The sequence below is a fragment of the Phaseolus vulgaris genome, chromosome 6 (assembly GCF_051622355.1).
Source record: "Phaseolus vulgaris cultivar YP4 chromosome 6, ASM5162235v1, whole genome shotgun sequence".
NCBI lineage: Eukaryota > Viridiplantae > Streptophyta > Magnoliopsida > Fabales > Fabaceae > Phaseolus > Phaseolus vulgaris.
In genome coordinates, this window is record NC_143503.1 from 35,696,903 (window position 1) to 35,720,611 (window position 23,709).

The 23,709-nt window shown below is 34.7% G+C and overlaps 3 protein-coding genes across 3 annotated transcripts; all 3 read right to left on the reverse strand.

The window, feature by feature from the left end:
* Window positions 1-887: 887 nt before the first annotated feature.
* On the reverse strand, window positions 888-7,456 carry LOC137832641 (uncharacterized). Its single transcript, XM_068640921.2, has 5 exons — window positions 5,759-7,456; window positions 4,004-4,188; window positions 3,744-3,914; window positions 1,762-2,214; window positions 888-1,676 (listed from the first exon to the last, which is right to left on the reverse strand). The coding sequence occupies exons 1-5, from the start codon at window positions 7,254-7,256 to the stop codon at window positions 1,233-1,235; spliced, it is 2,751 nt and encodes a 916-aa protein (XP_068497022.1). The 5' UTR covers window positions 7,257-7,456; the 3' UTR covers window positions 888-1,232.
* Window positions 7,457-8,840: 1,384 nt separating this feature from the next.
* Window positions 8,841-10,435, reverse strand: LOC137833184 (syntaxin-125). Its single transcript, XM_068641544.2, has one exon. The coding sequence runs from the start codon at window positions 10,020-10,022 to the stop codon at window positions 9,108-9,110; it is 915 nt and encodes a 304-aa protein (XP_068497645.1). The 5' UTR covers window positions 10,023-10,435; the 3' UTR covers window positions 8,841-9,107.
* Window positions 10,436-11,554: 1,119 nt separating this feature from the next.
* LOC137832648 (B3 domain-containing protein Os07g0563300) lies at window positions 11,555-23,201 on the reverse strand. Its single transcript, XM_068640931.2, is given in 15 exon segments — window positions 11,555-11,662; window positions 11,665-12,393; window positions 12,526-12,596; window positions 13,676-13,789; window positions 14,142-14,191; window positions 14,764-15,027; window positions 15,111-15,158; window positions 15,636-15,715; window positions 16,929-17,103; window positions 18,254-18,350; window positions 18,470-18,809; window positions 18,930-19,257; window positions 20,056-20,154; window positions 20,404-20,485; window positions 22,789-23,201. Coding segments are annotated over 15 exon segments (2,643 nt in total). The 5' UTR covers window positions 22,920-23,201; the 3' UTR covers window positions 11,555-11,627.
* Between the last annotated feature and the right edge of the window lie 508 nt (window positions 23,202-23,709).

Here is a 23,709-nt window from a genome sequence, read left to right on the forward strand (position 1 = left end):
GCACACACTTCATTAATCAAGCCTTATTAACTAAACCACAAGTTAAGTTTTATTAAGTCATAGTTATGAAAAATTGTATCCTGTTTACCAATGTTCAGAGAACTCCTCCTTAGTCCTTCCAGTGTTCAACTTACTGACATATTGACCAAAGTCTGTGCCCTCCAACTTTTCACTTTTTGTTCTCGAAACTTAGAATGTTAAACATTTATTCACTCTCTATTTAGCAAGATTAGCTCTCTATTATAATGAGATATACTGGGTTGAGGTTCCTCTGATGTATAACTTAAATTATAGGTGAAATCATACTATTGGTATAAATACGTAAAACATACCATGGCAGAAGCTAAGTAGACCACTAAAGGAGAAGCTTGTTAAGTCCGGCTACAAAGATACACCTCATGACCATACATAAAGATATATTAAGAAAATTAAAAAGTGTATGGATTCATTTTTCAATCTGATCCCACTCGTTTAAGTCATTGAAGTAGAAAAAAAGAACTAACCCAAACATTTCAGGAATGCCACATATAACTAGCCAACAAATATCACAAGGATCCGTATAGATAAAATAATGAGTGAGAAATTTCCAAAAGGGGAAAACTATGCCAATAACCCAGCTTTTATGTAAAAATATGGCATCATGTAAAATTCTCCTTTTAGTGAATCACTCCCTGAAGCCGCATGCATCAAATTTCAATAAAGTCAACTTACAGAACAAGAAAGCATGTCCAAATAAATAGAGTAAGATTGCGAGGCATCATTTTCTCCATGTAACAATCCAATATACATCATGGAAAAAGAGTCTAACAAAAAGTTTAGGGATATGGATAGGATCCAAATTTAAAGAACATAATAGTACTGTGCAACTGGATTCAACAGACCTGATCAATGACAAACTTAATTTTTTCATTCCAGATTTGACTCATGGGTGTTAAATGCTGCCATGTGCAGTAAGAACCCAGTTACACAATATTAACTCAGTATCAGCAATGGATTTGACATGTACAGCACCATACTTGGTTAATTCTGCTGTTGAGTTAAAGGGTACAAATCATGGCTGCAAAATTAAATTGTGACAATTTTTTTTTCTATTTTTGACAAATCTACAACAACAACCATGTACTTGTTTTGTACTTCAGCATTATCTCTGGATATATTGATAGTAAATAATACAAATCAAAACTAATTTCACAGCTATCAAAATTTCATCCCAAAGACCTAAGACCGAATAGTTAATTTCGTTTTAGCCTCTTTATTCTCTCAAGAGCACCAAGCCGATTCTCATTATCCTTATCTTTTGCAGCATCTATCTCTCCATTCTTTTCATCCTCGTCTCTCTTTCTAATCAAACCACCAAACACAGCAGAAGGAACATCTTTTTGTGCAATTTCAATCTTATCATCACCGTCATCAGAATCACTGTCTTCTGGTAACTCGATATCCTCGTTATTTGCACTAGTTTTTATCCCTCCATCAGACTGAGATTCCACTCCAGCACTCACAAACCCAACTTTTCTATCTTTTGTCACTGTATTGTCAGATTCTGGTGCTAATTGCCTTTCTAAAGCAGCCATTTCGTCCTCAGGGATCCCAGCCTTTTTCAACTTGTCCTTGGCTTCATCAAGAATCACAGCTTGATCCTTATGCATTAGATACTCGGGCAGTATAAAATGTGTCTGGAAAAACAATAGAAAATTAGAATATATGCCAATATCAAGGCTACAGGTTCATAGAAAAGTAAATATGAAAAGTCAAAGTAACCTGGCTGTAGCTTGCAGATATACTTCGACTAATACGAAGCATTTCTCTGAAAGTATCTTCATTCCCGTGTTGAATCTCAAACTCTTGCCACTTATTCCAAAACTCAGGATCAGATCGTGGATCTGCATATTGAGATGCAAATCCATATATTCCACGGGCCCGGTCAATTTCTCCCAAGCTTTTTTCCAGCTCAGCATACTTCAAACACATGGTTTTGACATCCTTATCCGGAAGACCAGATTCAATTGCCTGCTCATAGATCTCCCTTGTTTTGGGCACACCAAATATCTCAGCCGCACGAGAAATATATATTTCATACATGCTTAACTTCTCATTGTTAGGAACAGCTTTTGTTGCTCGATCATAAACCTTCATAGCTCGCTTTGCTAGGCCATAGTCCTCCTCCAGTTTGGCATATTGCAGGTAAAGCGGCTTTACTTGATCAGCTGGGGCCTGTTTGACAAACATGATCCAAAAGAAGGATTAGGATGATGCATAACAATCTTGTTAATGTGACAAACATATCAAATATATGATCTGTCTACATCCATTGAAAATCCAATCCAATTCATCGTTGTTAAAATAAAAAGTCTTGGATCCGATTGAAAGGATTGTAAAATTAAACGGATCCATCTGCTTTTATTTTCAAATTCAATGGATCATCTAATTAATAGATAATAGATCAAAATTAATCCAAAATAACTTTATCAAATTTAATTTTTTAATACTATCTCCTCTACTGCTATCTCTACCCTCTCTCCTCCATCTCTCCCCTCCAGAGAATGTTAGTAGCATCATTTCCCTTTCTGGCCAGGCCCTTTTTGCAATCAAGATTCGATTCCAAAATGACACAACAAATTGTTTTTCTTAATCATGCTACATACACAACAGAACCTGTGATTGGAATCCTTATTGCATAAAAAGCACACCATAACTAAAAAATACAAAATAAAAACTAGACAGTTAAAATAAAAAAACTTTGTTTTTCTCAATCATGCTACATACATAACAGAACCTGTCATTGGAATCCTTATTGCATAAAAAGCACACCATTTAACTAACATACAAAATAAAAACTAGACAGTTAACTAAAAAACTTTGTTTTTCTCAATCATGCTACATACATAACAGAACCTGTGATTGGAATCCTTATTGCATAAAAAGCACACCATTTAACTAACAAATACAAAATAAAAACTAGACAGTTAACTTAAAAACATAGAGATAAAGTTTTATACTAAATTGTTTTTGAAAGAGAGAATAGAGTAGAGAGAGTATTTTACAAATAAAAACTATTTAATTCTTAAAATATTTTTTTTTGAATGGATCGATATACATCCATTGAATATGGTTAGAGTGTTTGGGAGAGATTGAATTTCCCCTTTTCAGCTGTTTTCTGGATATTTCAATTGTTTATTAAAAGAATAATCTTTTTTGGTTTAATCAGCTTAAATTCCAAAATAGCTTTGTTTTCCCTCAAATATAATCTATTTGTTGCATCTCTAGAGTCCAACTGTTCGCTTAAATTGGGAAACCTTATTTCACTTTTAAAAGTATAATTCCCAGATAACCCGTGCATTTGAATAAAATATTAACTATGATAAACAAGTACAAACCATTTTTAGTTTTATGTATATGATTTTTTTTGTACCCAAACAAACAATTATCTTATAATCACTTTTCAGAAGAGTCACCCAAACAAAAACTATTTCTGATTATAGTTGACTATTTTAATAATCAATTATCGAAATAATCCAATTTTTGCAGTTGTCACAAACACACTTCATGGATGGAATGGATTTTATTAAATTTAAATGGATCAAGGATGGATTGGATTTTCTAAATGGAGTTTTAATTGATCAAATGAATTATTTTATCTAATCCATTAATCAGACTAAGAATGAGAATACATCATGTAAAACTTGTGATGAAATTGGAAAACTTAGATTTTGGAAATCTATCAATAAATAAATTGTGCATACCGATTCAACTGCATTTTCAAATAATTCTCTTGCTCGCTCCAATTTATTCTTTCCATATCTCTTCACAAATTTAGAGAGATATGTAACCCATATGTCTTTAACATGAGGGTACTTAAATATCTTTACTCCTCTTTCATAAACTTTAAAAGCATCTTCAAAGTACTTATGTTCCTGCATAAATCAATGAAAGAAATTGTCCATAAGCCAAAATCATGTCAGTAAAATCCAAAAGATTTCAGTACAAAAACAGTACAACCTACCTCCATAAAGTATGCATAATTGATTATTATTTGTGGTGTGGCTATTCGTAAATCCAAAATTCGCTCATAAACAGCACGTGTAGATTCCAAAGAACCTAGGCTTTCCTCCAAATCCACATAAAATGTCCACAATCTCAAGGATTTATGTAGCTTCATCTGGACTGGTTCATTTCCATCCGCAGCCACTAAAATAAAGCATAAGACAATTTAAAAGTTAGTCCACCTCCGCCTCCGTAACAACAACTCTAGGGTGGGGATGATTTGGATTTTAATAAATTTGATTAGCATACAAACAAAACTACTTAAAGTGGTTTGAATTTAAAACCAATCCATTTTCTTATAAACCAGTTAGAAATTTTTTATAAACCACTTTTCCATGCTATCTTAAACCATAACCCTGTTATAAACAAGTTTCACACTACAAATCAATAATCCTACGCAAAACCTATCCAGCACATTTCTAACCTAGCTAGAGCAACATGCTGTGCGGATAAGCAAATAATGACCCTCATTAAAACGTGAGATACCATGTCAGTGGAAAAGGCCAGGCATACACAAATACATAATAACAGGAATAACAATAATTAAGATGTAAAAGAATAGAGACCCGGTGAGTAGCTTTTCCCCTTATTAGAATAGGGGATAACTAAAAATTTCATTAGAAGAAGAAAGACCAAAGGTAGTTTCATACATATCATGCAAGAGAATATAAATCCTACCCTCTTACTAAATTCCTAATCCTACACTTGTCAGTTAGCTAGAGAAACAAGTAGTGCTCATACGCAAATAGTAACCCTCATTATTCTATAACAGAAACTAATAAAAAGTCATAAAGGTCGCATTTGAACACACAATAACAGGACTAAAAAGCACCAAAGGTCTAAAAAAATTGCAGCCCACTAAGTAGCTTTGCTACCTTTACTTATCAGAATCCAAATAAGCAAAGCAATTGAATCCTGCATACACCAAACAAGCTCATTGACAATAACAACATGCCAACCGGATCACAACAACAACAAGCCCTTCAAAGCCTTGCATATAGCACATAACAACCATTCATAAAACACACTTTATTAACCACAACATATTTATCTTTTGAACATTGTCGTTGAATAAAGGAAAACAGCATAAAATGCAAACATAATTATCTTATATTCTTATTACATCATCGAAATGTAGGATTCCAAGTAGGACTAGGACACAGAAAAACTACTGATCCAGATGTAAGCCAACTCTTTATGTGCCAGAGATATCCACTCTCAACCAGAATTACAAAAGTCACTATAAGTAAGTATTCAAAAATCCCTTTTCTCCCAAGAAATCATTTCTGAGGAACCACAACAAGCAAATGCAGGTCTATTGGTTAAACCACGAAGCAGAATAGGCAAACAGAAGCAGAAGAAATCTCAAAGTTAGCTGAAGAAATCTTAGTGAAATTGAAGTCATAGCTTGTGCTTTACTAGGGTTTTTGGTGGCTTTGGCTGTGTATATTTTCATGTAAATCTTGTTTTTTGATGAATACTTTCGTAGTATAATTTTCATCAAGTAGATCATTAAATTGGAAATAAAGAATGATTGAATGACTAGAAACAGACACAGCATTTACAAACCATATATATTTCAATTGAACACAAAAACTAATCCGCTAAAGTTGATTTAAAATGGTCAGGAATGGCCAAACTAAACTTAAAAGTTTGGGTCGATTTTTACCGAAACCTAAGAAGAAGATAATGTGAAATGATGAATTGGGACTACCTTTACGCTTCACCTCAACTGATGGCTCAGCTGTAGCCCGCCTCATCAGCTCAAGTGCTCCTTTGAAATTTTTATGCTTTAACTCCATTTCAGCCCACTCACACCAGACACTAGCCAGATTATCCACAGTTTTGTAGTTCACCTGCACTGCCTTGTCAAATATGACACGGGCATTGGCAAGATCTTTGTGCTGCTCATACAGTTTCGCAAACGCAACCCACAAAGTATGAGGCTTTCCCACTGCCTTCATGGGATCAATCGTCCTCACCGCTTCAGTGTAAGTCAGTATCTGCTTGGTAGGATTCCCTTCAAAGAGTTTCACCCTCCTGTGCCACTGTTCTACATTATGAGGATTTTGACGCAAAAGCACACTGTTAGCCAACTCTGGCCTCCTCTCCATAAGGTAATCAAACCGAGCCAACCTCAAGTCTATGTCATTCTTGTCATTCAACCAAAACCCATGTAAAATCTTCCTCTCAAAATCCTCCTCCGCCAATCTTCCTCTGAAACGAATATCCTCTTCTTTTACATCCTCAAAGCCATTTTCTTCACCCTCATCTTCTTCGTCACTCAACCCCATCTCCTCCATCTTGTAAGCAAGCATGCTCTCTTCAAACTGCGAGTAAGAATCAAATATAACACTAAAATCCCTGACCGTGATAACAGTAGACATACCCTCCTCAAACACATCCCTAGCCTTCTCATGCAAACCCCTCCTAATGTAGTACTCAGCAAGCGAAGTCCAAAGCCTACCCACCTCATCAGTGAACTTCCTAATCCCACCCCTAATGATAGCATCCACATTCAACCCAGAAACCTCATTGGCATGGCGTGTGAGCAAATCACACAACTCCAACCAAAGCCGGTGCTTGGTCTTACCCTTAATGGAGTAAAACTGGTCGTCATTGAGCACCGAAGCCAGCCTATCAGAAGCCTCTTGCCAGAGATTCGAATTAAGCAAAAACTCAATAAAATCCTCAATGTGAGAGGGATCATACTTCAAATACCTGCGATAAACCCGAAGAGAAGTCTCAATGGGAATACCCTTCTGGCTCACGAACACAAGATAAGGTTCCCAGATACGATCGTGCTGGGTGACTGGGAGGGCGCAGAGAGCCCTGTCGAAGGTCCTGCGAGTCCGAGTTACCAATTTCTGATTGGTTAGGGTTTGCAGATACATAATCCAAATTCGCGGCATCTTGTGCATGGTGACTAAGGCACGCTCGAAGGTGTTATTGAGCGTGTCGTATTGAGAGTGAGTAACGGGGAGGTTGCGAACGAGGTCGAGGCGCTCCCGAAGGTAGGCGTGCCACAGCTTGTAGCTTCCGGGAAGCGCTTTCAGTGCCCTCTCGTAAATGACGAAGCGCTTCTTGAACGGAGCTTCCGAACGCGCAATTAGGTAACGCCACCATAGCTTAAGGCTGAAAGGGTTTCGAAGCAACTCCTCTTCGTACAAAAGGTCGTCTTCTGAGGGATACAAATCTTGCGCAATGGCCATTTACACTTTTTCTCTCTCTCTCTGTAAAACCCTAACTAACCAACCAACTAACGCTGTGAGTGTTAGTGAGAGTGGAAATCCAAACTACGCTCTATTTTGACTTGAATGAAATTTGAGCAAGCTTCGCAGATGCTGCAGGTTTCGGATCTCTGTCTTCAAAATGATTCTCCGGTTCGAACCTGTGTCAATTTTTGCCGGTTATTATCTTTGGGCCGCCCAACACATAAAAGACCCAAATAAATTGCTTTCTGAATCCAACAATTTAGAACTTCACCTCACTATTGATACTAAATGACTAAAATATCCTTTATGGTCAAATGAAAAAAAAATGTCTTCTTTTTTCCTTACATGGAATGGAGGTATAAGAAGTGCATGATTGGTGTGAGATAGGAACCAACCAAATTAACTTGGTGTTAATCATAAATGTTCGAAAATTAGATATACCAAAGGTTATTAATTACTCATATATTAACAAGTGACAATATGATTTTTTTTCTAATGTTTTTTTTCCTCAATTTATTCATTTTGGTATTTTGTTTTGTAGAAGTATTCTTCAATTGATTTTTTTTTCTTAAAATCTGGATAATATTCTCATAAAAAATTTATTAGGCTGAATATAGCCTATAGGAAACTTGCATTGTTGACTCATTCTATTCATATTTATTTTTAACATCAAAGTAACGAAACTAGTACTGCATTTTAAAGTGTAGAGGAAAATTAAGAATTTAGATATTGGTTTATTTATTTATTTATTTTTATAAATTGTAATGCTACAAATTTGTTAATAATTGTAGTTTTCTTTATCAATATAATGTTAGGTTTATAGATCGATGAAGGTTGATTTGGTTAATTTTTTTGAAGTTAAATTCTTCTTTCTTTTTCCTTTTTTCCTTCTCCTCCAAGTGTGGTAAAATGTCTTTATCTTTCCTTATTTATGTTTGCTTGCTTTTTTTTCTATATCAATTTTATTTTTCTTTTGTTTTTTTTTTCTATCGTATTCAAAAATCGTCTTTATAATTTTGTTTTTTTTTTCTATTTTTTTATTTGAAATCCTATTCTTTTGACATTTTTACTTTTTGTGGCACAAAGATGATCCTCCAAGGTGTGGTAAAATGTCTTTGTCTTTCTTTATTTATGTTTTCTTTTTCTATATCAATTTTATTTTTCTAATTTTGTTTTTTTTCTATCCTGTTAAAAAATGTTTTTATAATTTTGTCTTTTTTCTCTATTTTTTTTATTTGAAATCTTATTATGTCCTTTTTGCATTTTTACTTTTGGTGCCACCAAAAATATTCTGAAATCGAGAGCAAATATTATTATTGATATGAGTGGTGATATGTTAACACCACAAACAATAAAAAACATACCATTTATAAACCAATAAAATAATATTTTAATTATATTTAATTTATTTTTTAATTTTAAATATTATAATTATTATAATGTGGTGTTAAGGGTATGTTTTTAGTGTGTTGTGTCAAAGAAATCTTTTCATATTTTGATATTATTATTATTATTATCATTATTATTTATTGTGGCAAAGGTGTTAGGAAGATCAGAGGGGTATTGCAAGGGTTTAAGGAAGAATGAGTTCCATTTAACATTTTCCAAGACAAAATTTGAAGTCTTTTCTTCAAAAATGAGTGAATTTGCTATTACATTGTTGTTATAATCCTGCTATTGCAACTCTATGGGAATCTAAAATAGTCAGAATAACTCAGTTGTGTGGTTTTCTTGGCTTCAAAGGATCACCATGCATGAAAATTTTCAGGAGTGTTCCCACATGGTAGCTTTTGGACATTCTAGAATGCAAAATCCAATGTCTGGTTTGTAAGACTCTGATAATGTTCTTCAATATAACAAGTGAGGTAAAAGTGATGTCAAAAGAGGAAACAAAAGCACAATGATAAGTATAATCCCAAGAAGAATGGCATAACAAGTCCACTTTCTTGAGCTTTTTTGGTGCTCTCTGGCTTCCTGAAGTTGCTCTGTGCCTTTTCTCACAAAAGAACTTGCACGAGCCACATGACTCTCAATGGTATTTAGTTGTTGACCCTGAGACTCTACAAGAGCTGCCATGTCCAAAAACACCTGATGCAACTCAATCAAGTTCTTCTCTATCTCCTTAACAGAATCATGTCTCTCTTGAATCTCTGATATGGTGTCCATTATCTGACCCCTCCCTTGTTCTTGAATCGCCCTTTGAAGAAAACTCTCACTTTCTCCACTTGATATCAAGTTCTCTATGGTATCTTCATCAGCTTTCTCTCCTGTTATGGTGAAGTATCTGCGTTCCACAGTTTCCTTGTACTCATTCTGCATTCTGGCTCTCAACCCTTGAAAATCATCCATCATATCCTTCAATTTCTTCCCTAAGCCACCAACCACAGAGGTTCTAGTTCGATCTGTTGAGGAACCTGGACCACACCCTGGAAGGTTTCTGTTGGCTGCATTGGAACGTTCTAAAGATTCAAGCTTGCCCTTTATGATCTTAACCCGTTTGAGGACCTGTTGAACATCTTGGTCCATTTTGGCTCGAAGATCTTTCATGGTTTTAGCATTGTGAACAATCTTGCTCTCTTCATTGGACTCTTGCAATTTTCTGTACAACTTCTCAACTAATCTCATGTCTTCCTTCACATTTTCCACCTCATCGAAGAACTTATCCAGGTTCACATTTTCCTTCCCAGCTTCCACATCATTCATCTGAGGTTGTTCATTCAGGTCACTAAATTTTCTAAAGGAGCTTGAGAACAGATCATTCATTTTTGAAGAAAATGACTACCAAATCTTCTTTCTATTTCTTTTCCTTTTCTTGTGTTAATTGATTTATTGTGTTGTTGATAAACCAAGTAACAAAAAGATCAAAAGAACATAAATGGTTTGATCTAACACAATGATATGTGTTTGTTCACTTCTGAATTGGTTGTGTCCCTTTCAATATCCCCCTGTGAATTATGATCGTTTTCGAACAGGGAGAAGATTGAAGGTGACAAAGGGCACAAGGAACCGATTGTCACCAACATAAGTGTTTGAGACGAAAATCCTTTTTCTTTTACTTGGGATGAAGGTGTTAGAGGTGCATAATTAATGTGAAATGAGGACCAACCAAATTAACTTGATGCTAATCATAGAAAAGATGTTTACAAGTTGAATATACCAAAGGTTAATTACTTGAAGATTAACAAATGGCAATGCGGTTTTTTCTGATAATATTTTCTTTTGGTTTTTCAACTCACCCATTTTAGTATTTTGTTTTGTAAGGGTATTCTTTAGTTGAAATTTTTAAATTTCCTCAAAACTCGAATATATGATGTTCTTACACAAAAAATATAGTAAGCAACATACAATATTACAATATACAGGGAACTTGAATAGTCAAGTCATTTTGTTATTATTTTTTAGACCTAAAGTAATGTATCTAGTGTTAAACTTAATAATGTAAAGTAAAATTATAAACATGCATTTTTAATTATTTTTTTTCTTTTGTAACAAACATTTATCAATACTTTAATGTAAATTAACATTTAAGTCTTGATGCGATAAACCTTTTTATTTATTTTATCATGTTAAATTCTTTTATTAATCGTAGTAGTTTCTTTGCTCACTATAATGTTACATTTATATAAGTAAAACAGGTGCATGGAAAGTTGGAAAAGGGTGATTGGATTAAATCTGTTCAAAGTTAGATTGACTTTGTAGATTTTAACTAGTTTTGAAAACTCTGTTAACTTTATAGTTTCAAACTACAGCCTAAACTGTTATCACGTTTGAATTGTTAATTAAAATATGAAATCTAAAGCAAACTACTAGATTGAGAAAAAAATGATGAAAAAACTGAAACAACAACTACAATTTGAACATGAGGGTATTAAATATTAAAATAAGACGAGGGATGGGTGCTATCATTAGTTGTATACACAGCAACGAAGTTGCTTGCTGAAAACTTGTAAATATTGTGCTCCCAAATTCGAATCAAGAGGAACAACGCACGGATACTAGAAAGTATAAACATATTACAGACTAAGAATAAATTGGGAGAATAAATTGGGAGAACAAATTAGGCATAGTTACATTTCCAACGTTGTTGAAATCAGGTGGCACGGTGAGCTCTCAAAAGAAACTAAACAGCTTCAACCTACTACCCCAATTCAGCTGCATTTCATAGTTTTCCATTTCCTACACAAACCACTAAGATGCCCACTTATATTACCAGAATATATTGGTTTCTCACCATTTTTTCCTACCTCTCTTTATGTACAAACATGAAAAAGCAAGAAGCCGAAGCGGATAAAATGTACAGCAAAATCTTTCCCCACTTCAATATAGCTTTGCAAGAACTTATCAATATGGCCAGAGCCAATATGATTTTCACACATTCATGGACAAAGATTGGCCATGTTCCTATCAGTACTATGACTACTACTGCCATGGGTAACACCATTGCTAAGTTTATCTTCCCTCATTGCATCTCCTACCAGCTGTGACTGACTTCCTGCAGAATCTCCAGTACCGGAGTTCACAGTCTGCTGCTTCAGATATCTCTCAGTGGCAGCATCATGGAGCAACTTCATCATGCCACCAGAATCTGAACCAGGTGACAATTCTTCTTCTCGCTCTGGCTGGATATTGAGGTCAATTTGGCCTTTGAATGGTGAAGCAGATGATTTTATTCTATTAGGATCATCATCAGAACCATCATTACCCTCTCTGTTCTGGTTTGGGCTGCTATCACCTGTGTTACTACAGGGTAATGAATCTTCGTCAAGCAAAATTTCAGACGAAGGTAGAGGTTGAGGATGTTGTTGCTGTTGTTTTTTGCGAGTTGTCTCTGCTTCCTTTTCGGATTGCTTCTTCTCACGCCGTAACATAAGGGTATGGAAACGTCGCTTCACTGTTAAGCATACATTACATGTGCATGTCTGTTTATGCTTGGGGCCCTTTCCACTGGGAGGTTGAATGCAAACAATGCAAGAACAGCCAGGTCTATGGCGTGGGTGCTTAGTTGTGGCCTGGGCTGACGCTGGGAGTGCCTCACCCTCTCCCAGGATAGCTAAATTTGCGAGGGTGTCAAGTCCCTCCAAAGCTTCAGCATTATCAGGATCCTGTTTGGTGGCCTTCATTCTCTTGGGAACAGCTGCCAAACAAATGCATTTAACACCATAGTTTCCATGCTCTATATTTACAATTCGTTCTACAAAAGATTACATCATACGTGACAAGGGATCTGAAAAATTTGCTCTGAGTGAAGCAATGAAACTACTCAAACCTGAATTACACGGAGGTAGCAAATTCTCAAGTTGTTCTGCTGTCAGCTCTTGTGCAGCTGAACAAGAAGATCTAGCAGCATAGAGAATTTAATAAATAAAGATAATGCTCTTACATATTGGATATATAATAATAGGTTATAAAGTTTGGGCAATGATTCAGCAGGACAGCCTTGTTAGATTGATAAATTAATCACACACTTGTGTGAACGAACACGAACTAAATTGAGGGAAGAGGGTGAAAATAAACGTTGTATCTTGGCATGATGCATGGTATGGTGGTGTCAATTTTTCAACCCCTCTTCTCTCACTTATATTTTCTATCTCCAGTCAACTATGTCCCATGGGAAAGGATGCTAAGTGTTGTATAATAAATTAAAACAGATAAATACATCTTAAATAACAAACCTTCTTACCTAATTTGATATGATGGAAAGGGAGAGAATGAAGAAGGAAAGAAAGAAAAAAGAGGTAAGAAATGAGTGGAAATGAAAGTGGTCCACATTTAGAATAAACAAAGAGAAATGAGAAGGAAGTATTTTATTATAGTATTATTTTATATGATTTTATATTATTATTATTACTCTATTCACTTATTATATTTAAAAATTGAAAATAAAAAACTAACCACATAATTATCTATGCCACCCCCATAATCGATTATAGGGGATTTTAACGTGACATATGATAAAAAAAATACAACATGATTGATTATGTTATTTCAACTTCCATCTCATTTCATTTCACATTTGTATGAAAAAATTCTAACTTTTCCCTGATTTGCCAACTTTCCACTCTTTTCCACCGTTATTTAGCCTTCATTTGCATCTCAGAAAGTCAGGGTGCAAAGATGAAAAGAGAAAGAAAGTGAGGTGTAACCCACGTGAACGATGCATGTCATAGCCTTTTCACTTGAATTCAAAATAAATATTATGAAAGGGATATACATGTTAGCTAGATGTCTCTAAGGTTCAGAAAGACACCCTCTTAAACATCACGGATCACTTTCAGCTAACATATGAAATACATTCTTATTCAATCGGGAACGCTTGTAAATTTCAAGTGTATTTACAGGTCAGAAAAAAATGCAAATGATAACGTGGTAGACCAAAAACGCCAATGAGAATTAAGACAATAGATCACTCTTGGTACCTTTCTGGATCCCATGAATTATCAGAACACGTCCATTTTGATGGAAGAAGCGCACTAGCTGGTAATTTGCGCCACTTGAGACAATCTTCGCATTGAGCCCACTGGATCTTTTCACTGGGACAAATATAGACCATTGCTGGCAATTTATTATGTGGTTAAACAAAGTAAAAATATTACCTAGTCAAAATGGGAAATTAAAGTGTGTTTCTTGGGAACTTAATGTCAAGACATGCACAACAATAAAATTTATACAAAACATCCCCCCCCCCCCAAAAAAAAAAAATATTTGAGCATCAGATCAAGAGAAAATGAAAGGTGAGGATGAGGAGTACTCCTGGAGTCACTTGATCCATCCTCTCTCTCCCTCTCTATATATAAAGGATATATCAACTGCTACGTAAAAATTTAAATGAAAATCCAAGACATAAAGAAGGTGATCAAATATTATTAAGGATAAGTAATTTACCCCACATTATCACTGGTAAAAATTGTTGGCTTCCCAAGCACTGGAGCTTCCTGTAAAATTATTTTCAGCATAAAGGTTTCCACAATACATGATAATTTCCAGAACTCCTTCAATGAGATAAAGCACCAAGAAAGATGACCATTAGGTAGACAATAAAATTGCAATCCAACATTGGATGCACAACTCTAGAGACTCTGACTTCAGCTTTTAAGCCTGAGATGTGTTTAGTTCAAGGGGTGGATGATGAGGAAGAAGATAGATGTGAGAATTTGAAGATTTAGCATACAACATCCCCAACTAAGACCAGTTGAGAATCATTAGTCCTCCTTTCCCTTTATACACAGCCAATGACTATTAAACTTCAGTATTTTCTACTCACAAATCTTACAATACATTGACTATATTTCAAATAAGATTACATAATGGATTAACTATTTTGCCAGCAGATGGACACGTCAGAACTATCATTTGGTTAGTTTATGTGGCTATTTTGAAATGAAAAATTTAATATCATTTTTAATTGGAGTATTAAAACATTGAATGAGAGGATATAGGTCATTGCATCACAAAGAATAAAAACATCAGCAATCCATAATCCTTTATGAAGCAAGAATAAAGGTACCTCGTATTCCTCAAATTCAAAACCTTCAATCACAACAATGCTCGGAATGTGGCTAGGAGGAGGGCGGAGAAGACCTTGAGCTTCTTGCCATGTAATCTTCAGCTCTATTAAATCCTCATTTTCAATTCTTAGTCGTTTACTCTTTGAGCCCAATAAGCCGCTCTTTCTTTTCCTAGATATTAATGATTTACTCCCCAGTGCTTCTTTTGCTATGTATCCTGACTTATCAACTTTAGACCATGAATTAGGATCAGCCAATTCAACCTAAAAGATAGGTGAAAAATGCAACCATGAGAATAATGTAAATACCAAACGTTATACAATGCAGTTGGTTGTTTGATACTAACTTCACCATGTGCAGAAAATCCATTTCCAGACTTATTGGTTTCATTGTCCTGCAAAAAGAAATATATGCGCACGACAGATGTAATTTGTAAGTATACAAGTTCAAAATTTCATCAAACTAGGTAAAAATATATAGAGGATTTGATAAAAATGCAAAATATGCAAACAAAAAATTGCACTATTAATTCAATTCATAAATTGTCCTTAATAAGAAAATATCCACGACTATAAGGTAAGCCATAGTAACCTATGCTGACTCCAGGCCCGGACAATATAAAAAATTGAAGTCCAATTATAGAGTAGAGCATGATAGAACCTTCAGACTGTATCCAAAATATCTTAATTAAGGAAAGTGCAGTGTTTGTACATATGTCTCCTGACTAATGTAGCATATATAGTTATCCATACAAGCATTCAGCTAATAACAGACTTAGTAGTAGACAAAGCTTCAATCAATTGTATGTCTTATACTAAAAAACATAACTACACCTCAGAAAATTATACATTGTGGCTGTTAAAACAATTACCTGGTCAGATGGCGCAGCACTTGAAGCCTTTCTAAATCCCATAACCAACCTTCCCTCTGGCTCCAACCGGCTAAATGTTACTGAGGAAAACAACTCAGGTCAGCCATAAAACTAGAACTCAACTAGATGGTGGTACAGCACACTCAGAAAAGAAAGGAAAAAAAGACAATCACATGAGGCAGATAGATCCAAAACGGATTATACAAGGCAAGATCTTGAAGCATAATAATATAGAAGTCCTGAATGCAAGCGTAACTGTTCTACTACTTTTATCAAATTTCAAATTTCTGCTTGTGAAAAATAGCTCTATAAATGTCATAATATAAAATCACTATCTTTTCTAGCTTAAATAAAGTAAACTCCTGATTAGGTAGTTAGCCACAGGGACGAGAGTGGGTCAGAATGAGCAAAGAGGTACCTGTTAAAACTTACCAACAGGTTTTTATATTCGCAGATATCCATTAATATTTTCAAAAACTTAGAGAAAATACAAAATAAAAATCAATTAACAATTCTTCTGTAAAATTTAGACTCCCAATCGTGACACATATCCCTATGAATTTATAACTTTAAAGAGTTGTAAAATGTCTAAAATTTAGTTTAATTATTCGGTCAATTCTCCTAAAATACAGTTTAAAGGTACGCAAATTTACATTCTTTTTCTCCCATAATATAAATACATAAGGTTTGTCATACTTTTAAACAGAATAAAATAATTCAAATTATTTAAAAAATTATCTTTCTAAATATAAATTCAAATAAGACAACGGCACACCAAGGCATAAGTTCTCAATAAGCCAAAGATATCAATAATAGCACATATAAATAAATCCAAGTTGGTGGCTGTAGGATATCTACAGGGATCGGTAGTAAGTTATCCATCTCCTTCCCGTTTCCAAGCAGGGTAGACAAAAAACTAATTTAAATTGCCTGCAGATACCCATTTAAATATCTGTTTCTTATTTGTGATGGATTTTATCCGCAGGGACACATTTGTTTTGCTATCAGAGGGTTTGGACTTGTACAAACAGTAGTAGTACTTGACCTAATTATTAGTACGACTAGCTTTAGGTATTTAGCAAATTACATTTCAATGTATTCCATACAGTTATTTGTCATCTTTGTCACTCTTCTTTTTCTTTCTAAACACTTAACCCATAATTCCTAACAATGGGCACAGAGAGGTGCGTGCAAATATAACTCATGAGGCTAAAGTTTCGTTTAAAAAGAAATGAACAAGAAGAAAATTCTATATTTTCCAATACACAAATCACCTTCGTGACAATGTCTTACCAGTGTCACCAGCCTGTAACTGCATGGACTGTATGCATGGAGTGACACCCTCTAAAACATACATTCTGCTGTTATTGTTTGGCCAGAAGCGAAATTGAAATATCCACTCCTTTCCTTTTGCATCAAGGATTTTAAGCGGCAATCCTTCAGGCTGAGAAATTGGTGGGAAGTAGGTCTGTCTCATGGAACAGAATATAATGTTATATAACCCTTGATAGAATATTCATGAAAAAAAAATAGATGACCACGCCAATAAGAAACAAATTATTACTGCAAATACCTAAAACCAATTTCACACCTTCACAGCAATCCAAAATAATACAGATGACTAACTCTAATCTCCAGTTAATTGAAACTAAACTTGACCAACATCAAGTACATAAAGATTGCATTCCATTATATTATTTATCAGGGGACAGTTGAATTAACATGTTTATTAAAAGCCTAGTCTTGATATTCATAAAATTTACAAGGGCGGCTTGGAAACTAAGAAAAAACCAGGTAAACCTAAAGCCTTTTCATCATACCTTTCTAGAGTTCTCCTCAAGTTGTCAGGCAATTCTCCCAGCCTGGCATTTTGAGTGAGGACTACAAAATCCTTTTCACAGTACTCAAAATGCCTATCAGTGACCTTTCTTTCTTCAGCTCCATCTACTAAATCAAACTCTTCATACTTTCTACTATCTACTTCATGGAAGAACCTAAAATTGGCCTACACATTTTGTTAGCCTATTTAAGTCTTATATCACCAATAAATCCCTTTTTCAGTATTGCATTCACCAATCATAACTAACGTGAACTAGTCTAATATATCAATAATTTTTAATTGTCAACATAGTCAACACTAAAATCTTCCCTCCAATCAACTGGTTATAAAACGTGTGATGAACCATGATAGGCCCTCAAATAATCTTCCTAAACACCAAAATTTCATTTAAGCAAGCAATTTAGGGGCATCGTCCCATTCTTTAGTCAGTTTCTAAGGCATGGACATGTTTTCCCACATTGATATTTTCTTGGTTCCTACTCTTGGTTCTGAAAAGTCACTGATCCTGATCACAAGTATTCAGCTCACCCTTCTAGTTTACTATATGCATTCCAGAGAAATATGAAGGAGGTTAATAATATTACAAATTACAATTAATGGTCAAAACAAAACAATAAATTATGGTATGCAAGCATTTCACAAGACAGACAGTCAATTGTTAATTATTATAACTGCTAAATTATAAATTCAGTTTACTGTGAACATAAAGCATCTACGGAACGTATATTCAAACCAAAAATACTATCCCATGAGAAGCTTGAAGAATCTCAAGACCAACCTCAGCACACTTTTTGGGTAGGACTAAACGTCCAATTCGTCCAGCATCACTTGCACTCAAGGTTTTTTGAAACAAGGGAGTAATTACAGAATTTGAACTGTGATAGAGTTAAGATACTGTAGCTTCCAGTATGGCAATAGACATAATTGGAAATCAAAGTGCATTAAAATAGTAATTATCTAAACCAACACCACAATTATGTGATTTGAAGGATACTCTATGGATATTTGTTGTAGTTCTAGATCAGTACACCTGGGCCAGTACCGTGGCAGTAACTGGTTTCTTCCTCGGGCATCTGCTCGAGGCCGCCCATTGCGAACCTGAGCCTCACCTGATGAGTCAGGTGCTAAATGCATAGTGCCATTAAATTGCTTTCCTGGAGGTGGTGGAGTCTGTTGAGGGTGACTTCCAGTTACCCCAAGTTGACCATTTCTTTCGTTTTGGCATGAATTAGGTACAGGCAAACCAAATGGTTGAGGAGATGACTCTTCCTTCATAGAAGAAGGCTGCTGACACATATTTAAACATGAACTTGCTTTGTCCTCATTCCTCATTCCTGCAATATAATGAAGAATCAAGTTATACATTCAACTTCAAGTCATTAAGAGATCATTCCACCTTCTAAACCAAATAACAGAAAATCTAGAAAGTTCAGAAATGTCAAAGCTTGCATTACCATTCATATGCTTCATCTCTCGTGGGCAAATGGTGACATTCCAATGAACTGGTAATCCAGGAAAATCCTCACTTTTCTTTTCCAAAGCTGAGGCAGGTAACCTTTCATTGCAATACATTTTGTCAAAGCTACTGGATAATTCAGCTAAAGAAGGAACATCTGAGATCAGGTCGGATGAAGAAGCAGAATTGAACAGACTGGGCGCTTGCTTCCAGGGTACAGGACCTGATCCAGCCAACTGATTCCAACCTTTAGCAGATAGATCTCTAAGTCTATCCGATAAACGATTTTGAAGGGAAAAAGATTGTGGCCATGGCAGGTTAGAAGGCTGAGAAACAGATAACAGAATAGAATTACTATGCCAAAACTGTTTCATTCAATGATCCAAACAGGACATAAAAATAAGATATTGTCTAAGCATCATCTTTCAGCAATGAATTCAGCTTGATTGCTCGCCTCGGACTTTAAGATTTAAAGGAATAAGCCAGTAGTAACAAAAGAGCATTATCAACTAAGAGAGGACATGTGTAAACCCTGGGTAGAAAAACAAAGGCAAACCCTGACTAGTTTGATATTCATAAAGTTAGACATCCCAAAAGAAACAAAACCAAGAGAGGTAACCAAAAACGATGTGGAAAGAAAGAGAGCGGACAATTTAATACAAGAGCAGTGTCAAAAAAATGTCTCAACGATATATAGCAGGTTTGTCTGGCCATAATTTACTAGGAAGAGCAGCAAAGGAAAATTGAAGTAATTATCTAAAACAGTATAAGATGTGACATTCCTTATAATTGATTCTATCGAATTTTTTGTGTGACTATAAATGCCAAAATGAAATAAGAATTCCAGCTTCAACATTTTTCAATTTCGTCACACTTCTTGATGAACTGGTCTTTTCCAGATTTACTTTGAAAGAAAATGTATTATTTCAACCAAAAATCTTTACCTTATTTGTCCATTGACAATGAAATGACAACTTCAATAGTTCATTTCACCAGAAATAGAGAAAAAACAAAGACGGCATCAATAAAACCCATAGGATACTCATGCATGCAATACAAACCACATAAGTCAATCCCAAACAGGGGAGGGGAAGGAATAATGTCCAATCAGTAGAGAAACTTACCATAATAATATTTTTGCGGGCACATGTATAACATTCAATTCCTCCAGGATCCAACAACATGAAGGAATGACTTGAAACAATACATCCACAATGAATTCTCTGAAAAGAATGATTAATCATCAGTTAAAACTACGTAATTCTAACTCAGTTTCGGGAATCAAAGTAAAACCCTTTGCATCAAACACAGTAAGAGGAATACTATAAAGCATTCAAGTAACATTAACCAGCAATTACGACTACATAATTCAAACTCAGCTTTGGAAACCTATGTAACATCCTTTGCATTGACTATAGTAACAGTAACAATAATAAAGCATTTCAAAGAACCATAAAAAAGATTTGACTCACCTTTCTACAAGTCTCACAACTCCTCCAACCAGAAGCATTTGAGTGAAAAATTTCACAGAACTTCCCGTCTTCAAAAGCAGAGCTAAGTATCACAGAACAACCAAATTTTACTAAAAGAATAGCACATATGCATCATGCAAGAGAAGAATATCAAAACACAGGATAAGCAACAAGCACGATTATTTACATATAGCCAACTAAATTCTTGAACAACACGTTTCTTATCAAGTACAAAAGACAAAATGATGTTATATATGTGCTCTTTCTACAATAAAGAAAGAGTGAAAACAAATGTTTATGCAATCAGAAAGGTCAACCTCCGATATTGAACCTATTAAAACCTCTTATGGCAGAAATAACAAAAGTCTTTTGACCAGATAACACATAGAATGTAAATCATCCATGCAGTTAGTACACAAACCAACCACAGGTATAAAAATACAAATAATTTAGAGAATCACATTAACTAAAGAATGTGGGATGAACAGGGCAGAATCTGATTGAAGATAAGCATTCAGACAGAATAAGTTAATCACATTAACTACAGATACACAACTGCTTTCAGATGAATATAGAAAACAATATATCAGAGCCACCCTAACAAGAGAAGAAAATGTTAAACTCAAACTACGCATTTGAAAAGTAGACACAAATTGAAAAGAGAAATATTCATGTAAACAATAATGACTTCAAAAACCATAACTAGAAAAAAAACAAAGAATAACCTCGATCACAGAACATCTACTGAAGCAACAAAAAAACACAGTCATGATTCATTAGTAAGGAAGGAGATCTACAACTATAGAAGAAAAAAGGAATTGTCCATCTAATATTAAACTTTAGTTCAATGCGGCCAATCCTAATATCTCACTCAAAGTAATTCCCGATTCCTAAGGCGAGAACAATTTTTTTCTAAATAAATGTTGCCCAAAAACACAATTAGGTAATAGTTTCTTTAACTTCCCTCCCTCTCTTAGAAGAGACAATTTCTCCATGCTAAAATGTAGATATTAAGTAATAGCACTTGAGTTACAGCAAATAGCACATCGTGAGTACTTTGAAAAATACAACACTAATTTAAATACTTTTGGCATATTAAATATAATTCAAAATGACAATAATGAGTAAATAAACTGCTAATGTATACTTAAAACTAAACTCTCAATGAAAAATTTACTAGTACAAACTCCAGAAATAATCAAATTCTAAATGACAAACCATAAAACCTAATATTAAACATTTTAAATAATATCATTACTATTCATCGAAAAAAAAAATCAACTTTAAAGGAGTTCAACGTCTTGGCATAGACCTTCATTGACTACAACAACCCACCATTTTCCTGATAGGTACAATTGGTCACATGGAGCAATCATCACTTTCGAGCTCTACCGAAAACCAAACTTCAGTAAAACAATTTAAAGCAATGCACTTTTAAAAAGTTTCTATTCTCAAGATTTCTTAGGTCCTCCACCACCCCTTTTAATAGGACCACCTCTCATTTGATCCACTCTCTCGTCGGAGACTCTAGTGATCTCCTTATCAATAGACAAAATCACAGTGCAAAGTTTCCACTATAATCTCCTCAATAAGTACATATGGTCAACATAGAAAGAAAAAACACCAGAACTAAGAAACTTTTCACAGTACAGTAGTACACTTATAGGCTAGCACGAAGACCAGTTGCATGTGCCATATCTCAGTATTAATAATTATGTCAACAATGCCCACACTTAAACAAATACACTAAGCAGAGGAGCTCATACAAAATTTCTGTTCTAGATGAAACATCGACAAGAAACAGCAACGAATCCATAATCATAACTACATAACATGAAAGCACCAAACCCGTCGCTATGCCTAACTTAGTTCCAAATTTAAAACACAACAGAATTAGAAAAGCACTAATTACATCTCCGACAGCAATAACTGTATGAAGTAGTGAAATCAAAGAGGTGCGTTGAACCCATACCACCGAATCCCCAAAGAAAAAGAGAGAGACTGCCATTTACTTCAAAATCGTCGTAAGTTTATAAAAAAAAAAAACGAATTCACATCACAAGCCTAATTACTCAATACCCTCCAAAAAAAAATTTCCTTTTTTTTAAACAACATAATAAAGCAGTAAACTTTATCCAAATTTGCAGGAGGAATGCCCAAACCTAGAAACCTCAGCTAACTGATAATAATCCCAATCTCTTTAACTACTGCCACGTGTAACTTGCTCCAAAATCCAAATTCAAAAAATAAACAGAAACACAGAAATAAAAAATAATAATTTTTTAAAAATAAAAGAAGAAACAAATAGGAATTTTGGTTTCGTAAAAAAATTCAAACAGAACACTGTGTGAGTCAACAAAACAGTGAAGCGGTAAAATTACTAACCCGCATCGATCACAGAGCTCGGCTAGCTCTCCGCTACGGAGCCTCCAACCTTTCTTAGGTCTTTCGGGCCTCAATTCCTTGCAGTCAGAATTAAAGCACAGCTTGGACGAAGAAGAAGAAGCCGAAGCCATGGCGGCTCTGAACCCCAACAAATCCACAACCGCAACGGTTTGTGCGGCCTGATCTGCAATCAGAGAGATGAAAGGAAGGAGAGAGAAAAGGAAGAGGGTTTTAGAGAGAGAAAGTGGAGGAGAAGGCGTGAGTAGTAGTGAGTGTTTTTTAAGTGAGAGAAAGTGTAAAAACGGGGTTTTTTAAAAAGTAGTAGTTGTTGTACCACCACTGTTCATTCGGCGTCGTCGTTTCTCTCTCCCTCTCTCTCTCTCTCTCTCACTCTCCACGGACAAAATGGGAAATTTTTGTTCTCTCTCTTCTAACTATATATATGTTTTTAATTTCAAACCTAATTGGATCATGTACAAAATTTCAAGCATCAATTAATATTACAATAATGATTCATGCATGAAAAAAAAAAGTATTTTCAATATATCAATTAATATTCACTTTTTTTTTAATTTTAATATTTTAAAAAGTGGTTATTAATGTTTTTGTTTCTTCTTATTACAGTTATGATATTATTTCCTTCCATAAAAAAACAAACCGTGAGACTTTTAAAACACACTACTTTGCCACCAGCCTCTTCTTGACGTGTTTGTCCCTTGTCCGTTTTCACATTAAAGAGGAAAACAACACATGAGGCTCTCATTTAATAAAATAATAATAAAACTTAGAGTTAATTAAATGTTACCTAATAATAATAATGTACTAGATATAGTTTTATGTTATAGTATTTATTATTTATATTTAAATAAAATTGAAAAAAGAAAAAGAGTGAAAAAATAGACGGGAAAAACACGACAAGGG